Source organism: Crocodylus porosus, unplaced genomic scaffold, assembly GCF_001723895.1.
Source record: "Crocodylus porosus isolate Cpor-Errol unplaced genomic scaffold, CroPor_comp1, whole genome shotgun sequence".
NCBI lineage: Eukaryota > Metazoa > Chordata > Crocodylia > Crocodylidae > Crocodylus > Crocodylus porosus.
In genome coordinates, this window is record NW_017728906.1 from 62,683,894 (window position 1) to 62,689,369 (window position 5,476).

At 44.5% G+C, this 5,476-nt stretch overlaps 1 protein-coding gene across 4 annotated transcripts in view; it reads right to left on the minus strand.

The window, feature by feature from the left end:
• The window catches only part of PPEF1 (protein phosphatase with EF-hand domain 1), a 73,755-nt gene that overhangs the window by 54,942 nt on the left and 13,337 nt on the right, over positions 1-5,476 (minus strand). For 3 of the 4 annotated variants that reach the window (XM_019529230.1, XM_019529233.1, XM_019529231.1), the window contains exon 2: positions 2,020-2,211. In XM_019529230.1, the coding sequence (XP_019384775.1) occupies positions 2,020-2,071 (52 nt within the window). In that variant the 5' untranslated portion in view covers positions 2,072-2,211. The remainder of the gene's footprint in view (positions 1-2,019; positions 2,212-5,476) is intronic. The other variant, XM_019529232.1, reaches the window with a different exon arrangement.

The window sequence follows — 5,476 nt, forward strand, 5'->3', positions numbered from 1 at the left end:
AAGGGTCCCACATTACCCGGGACCTTCTTTTTACCTCCTATGTATTTAAAAAAGGACTTCTTATTGTCCTTAATCTGTGAAGCTAGTCCTTGCTAAGCTGAAGATAAAAGATTACCCCTGGGGTAAAAGCATAGGGTAAGGAGACTTTTCCATTCCCATGTCTACCATGTAGTATATCTACACTGCAGTCACAGCAGTGACTCCTTTAAATCAGTTGACTCAGGTCCTGGTAGCAGTCCAGCTAGGGCAGCAAAAAGTTCACACAAACTAATTCACCCTGCTTGAAGGAAGATAATTCCACCCATGCTGTGCTCCCTGAGTGGGCCCATAAGCATTATTTAATAAGAACAGTAAGGCTTGTGCAAGGCAAATGAGGGGAGAAGCAAGGCTCCTTGAACTATCCCTAGTTCTCATGTGCCAGTGCCAGGGCTGGGCATGCTCTGACTCTTTACCACATGCCACTACAGGCAACCCCCGCTTAATGCAATTTCGCTTACCACGATTTCGTTATAGTGCTAATTTAAAATACCTACCTGGTTTCACTCAGCGCTCAGCACATTTCGCTATAACGCTCAGTGCAGGGTGGGGGAGAAGTAGTGGCAATGGCGGTGGCGGTATTGAAGGAAGTGGTGAGTGGCAGCCAGCAGGAGCCCAGGGTGGTATGGCAGAAGCCCAGGGTCCACTCCAGCACATGGTGCTGGAATGGGATGGGAGGAGTGGTAGCAGCGAGAAGGGGTGGGTAGGGGGCTGGACAGTGTGAGCTTGGAGCCCAGGGCAGGGTGGCAGAAGCACAGAGTCCGCTCAGGCATGTGAAGCTGGAGCAGCCAGCGGATGTGGAAGAGCAGTGACGGCAATGAGAAGGGACGGGTGGGGGGTATGAGCATGGGGCCCGGGCCAGCAGAGCAGCAGAAGTGTGGGGCCCAAGGCCAGGGCCGACAGGAGTGCAGGGCCTGGGCCAGTGCAAGCCAAGCCCACAGAGCTCCCCCACCCACGGGCTGCAGCCCATGCCCTATTCCACTCGGGTCACACACTCAACTATGGGGCATGGACGCCGTCCCAAGCATGCAGCAATCTGGCGGTGGTGGCTCATCGCAGTCCTGGGTGCCCTGGAAGGAGCCTCCTCTGGGCAAAGTGGGGTGTGGGCAGGTGGGTGGCCCCACTGCTTATCATGCATCACAGCCACGCTGCTGCCTTCTCACCATGAACCCCTGGGCGGGTGGGTCCCTGACTCAGGCCCCACAGGCAGGGTGGCTGGGACTGTGCACACGTCAACTGGTGGCCATTGGGTGCATGCCAGCAGGGGCTATCATGGTGGGGGAACAATGAGGACAGAAGGAGATGATTGATGACTTCCCTGGAGGAGCCCATGTGGTGTCTTGCCAGGATCGCCCAGCCAGGGCCGGCAGGAGCACAAGGCCCAGGCTGGCAAGGCCAGCTGCAGGTGTGCGGGGTCTGGGCCAGCAGGTGGTCTGGAACCAATTATCTTTATTTACATTAAATCCCATGGTGAAATGGGTTTCGCTTAACGCTGTTTCGCTTAGCACTCGGTTTTTCCAGAACCAATTAAGAGCGCTAAGCGGGGTTTACCTGTATATTGCTAAGTGACATTTCTATCAACAAATGAGACCTGCTTGCACTAACTTCTAACTGAACTTCCACCTCAGCACTGAAGAGGCTTTCAATCAACAGAGAGTAGGAGAGAAATTCAATTAAAACTTGCTTTTCACACAAATCATTCAGTGGTGCAGTGACTAATACTGACAAGCAGTGTGGTAGCTCTATTTGGTTTCAATTTCTGTTTAATTACCAGAGTTATTCTGCAAGTTGCCTCCCAACCTTGACCAACATTTAAAAGCCATGTGTCTCTTACAAAAGGAGCATTTAGAACAAAATGTAATATAAGCAACTACTTGATTGAACAGGTTTTGGGGAAAATACCATCCCTTTAATTTTCTTTTAGTGCTGAAAATGAACTACAAGTGAACCAAAGATGACTGCAAAGGCACTGGTGGCACTCACCTTTCTCTGATTTTTTTGCCTGACTCTCAGTTACAGAAGTGCCACATCCCATGGCTCCAGTACAGATTGTCCATCAGTTTAATTTCCCTTCAGAGGAAAGGGATCTCTCTCATCCAACAACGTTAGAAGCATTCCCTTTTCGTTTCACCAAGGATGCAGGGAACCAGTCCTCTGTTTCTGCTATTAGCCCTACTGAGAGAGGTGTGGGGGAAGTAACAACAAGAAAGTGTTTAACAACATGGCATCTTAGGTGCAGCTCAGCAAAATCATTTCAGCTTGCTATGAATTACTGCACAGCATGTGAAGTGGAAACTGAACCTCACAATCCATATTGCGTTTTTTTGAGGACTCAGCACCAGCAACCTCATCTTGCTGTTGCCTGCATCCAGGTCAGATAAATAAAGATGCCTCTCTTGAATAAATATTGGCAGAAAGACAATATATGCCAGTGATCTCCTAACTGGAAGAATCTTTATTAAATCTTTACTACTATGGATAGGAGACTAGGGAGAAAAGTTGTGATTTGAAAGGAAGTTGGTGGCAGTGACAATCCCTGACAGTTGAGGATGATCACTTCCATGGACAGCAGTACATCAGAACTTTAAAAAATTGAAAATAAATACAACTGATATTGCAATGATATTAAACCAACCAATATTAGATACTGCACGGTGTCTCTCTTAACTCCACAATGCTGTTTACCAATTCTTACGAATAAGACATTTCACTAATAAAAAACCTCACTACTTGTACATAATCCACAAAAATTTAATAGCAGACACAATGCTGTAGGGTGGGTCCATAACAAGAACTTATTTTTATCACACTATCTACAGAAATTGTATTATCTTAACCAGTCATATTAGTGTGACCATTTTTTTATCAACTAAAGGATCAAAGCGGATTTTGTATTAGATTCTTCTGAGTTATTCATTGTGTGTGTTCACCTACACACTAATTCAGACCATTCACTAATTTGCAATGTGGCTGTGAGTTAGTTACAATGAGATTTCACCGTAAAATAAGTAAGTTGGTGAGACTGAGTGCTACAAAAACAATAATTGGATTTGTAAGAAAGTTAGGTTTTGTTCTGCTGTAAACCCTTATTTGATCACCCTTATTATCATCCTCTGTTCTCTGGTTGTATATTGCTAATGACTCCCTATAACAGCTAAATTAGAGTAATATCCTTCAAAAAAATTTTAATACAAAGAGCAAATGCTGTCTCCAGCTGACCTGTGTGCTGCTGGACAAACAACAGACTGGTACACTCTGCCTTCTACTTTACTATTATAATGAACGACAAGCTAGGAGATAAAAGGCAAAAAGAAGATAAAGGTACAGATGTGGTAGCAACTGGTATGTGCTGTAAGACAACTGTATGTTCAGTATAAAAAATAAGAATGCTTTTGCTGCAATAGTTATTAGGGTGACACAAAAGAGAAGACAGAAGCACTCTTCTAAAAATTCTATACCGGGGTTGCAGCTACCTGCTTCTGATTCATAACAAAGGCACACTTCACAGAATGGAAGATTCCTTTTTTCCCCAGTAATTCAGTTGTTTTGAATAAATTTGTTCTGGGCAAATTTGTTCTGGGCAAATTCAAAAAGAGGTTGGGTGATCACCTGTCTGGGGTCTTGTGAACCCAGCATTAATTCCTGCCTGTGTCAGGGGGTCAGGCTAGATGATCTGATCAGGTCCCTCCTGACCCTAGCTACTAAGAAACTATGAAACTATGAACTTAACACTAAACACTGAATAAGTGTTGTTAATATATAATCTGAGGAAAACAGTGGCTTTGATAATATCTGTTTTTTAGAATGGTGGTGGATTCATCTTCTCTTGACTCCAAGCACTCTTCATTATACTGAACACAATCTCTTCACTTTCTTCCCTTGCACTATTCCACATCATTTCTAGTCCAGCTAACACAGCCCGTCAAACCTTAAACCTGGTCTTCACATTACATCACTGTCAAAGATGTTACAACCTAGTCTGTTTTGGACAGACCATCACCTCATTGAAGCTCTAATTAAAGCAGCAAGATGTACAAGCACATCTCTGATTCAACCATGAAGACTCTCACACTCCAAATTCTAACATGTAATAAATGACATTAGCATTTCACTCTGCAACACAAGGTCTTGAGTAGCAAGCAAATTATCATTGCTGTACACAATTCTGACTGGCCAAACAGCCCTTTTCTCCTCACCAACAGTGCAGTTCTGCTTGATCTTTTGGCATCCAGAGTCAAGTGAAGGCAGAGGAACATATACTCAAGGAAGAAAATGATGGCTAAAACAGACAGATTGAAACAACAAATTTCTCCAGGCCTATGATAAGGTTGTATTACAAGCTTAGAGAAACTTCATATCAGCCTCAATGAACCTTCCAAATCAGACCCCCAGAAGCTACCAGGTGTAATGGTTTCATCTGCCCATAATAGAGCCAGACATCAATCAGAAGTATTATTGTACTCCACAGCAAAGGTCATGTATATTCAGGAAAGATTTTCAAACTGGCTGGCTCTGCTCCCCCTTGACAGGCAAACAAACATCTTTGCATTCCCTGAGTTTAATACACCCACTTACAAAAAAGCAATGTGGACTGACCCAGGGTCTCAAGCCAACCTCTATGAATCCAACCCATATCTTATCTGGCTAGCAAAAAAGTCATGAGCAGTCAGTACCACTCATGCCCAAAACAGTCACCCTCTTATACAAAGGTCTTCTCTTCCTCCTTCAAACAAAGAATAGATTAAGTGAATCTGCAAGAAACCAGTGCTTTCCAGGTACTGCTTAGCAGCAACCAAAGATTAATTGTGATTATAAGAGTGATTTATATAAGGGGATTATAAGCAACAGATTAGGACAGAGCAGAACATTAATTCTAATAGACTGCTTTCACTCTATAAGCACTGAATTAATTCTACATAGCGTAGCAGTATGCATTAAACTAAAAGTCGACATCCAGTAGTCTGCAGGTCAGATCTTGCTCACAAAGACACTTTTATCTGGCCCACAAAACACACCAGATTTATAGAACCCACTTTTAGTAAGCAGCAAGTGATGTGGTGAGTAGTGGGCATTCAGGATTGAGCTTGCAGTCTCTGGGTTTGACAGAAGTACCTGGGGGCTCAGGCAGGTAGTCAGGGGTAGTGAGGGCACACAAGAGGAGGTCAGCTGGTGGGAGGCATTTCATAGATTTCATAGACATTAGGGCTGAAAGGGACCTCGGGAGATCATAGAGTCCAGCCCCCTGCCCAAAGGGCGGGAAGTCAGCTGGGGTCATAGGATCCCAGCAAGATAAGTATCCAATTTACTCTTGAAAGTGTTCAATGTAGGTGCTTGAACCACCTCTGCTAGCAGACTGTTCCAGACCTTGGGGGCTCGGACAGTAAAGAAATTCTTCCTTATGTCCAGCCTGAAACGGTCTTGCAGGAGTTTGTGACCGTTC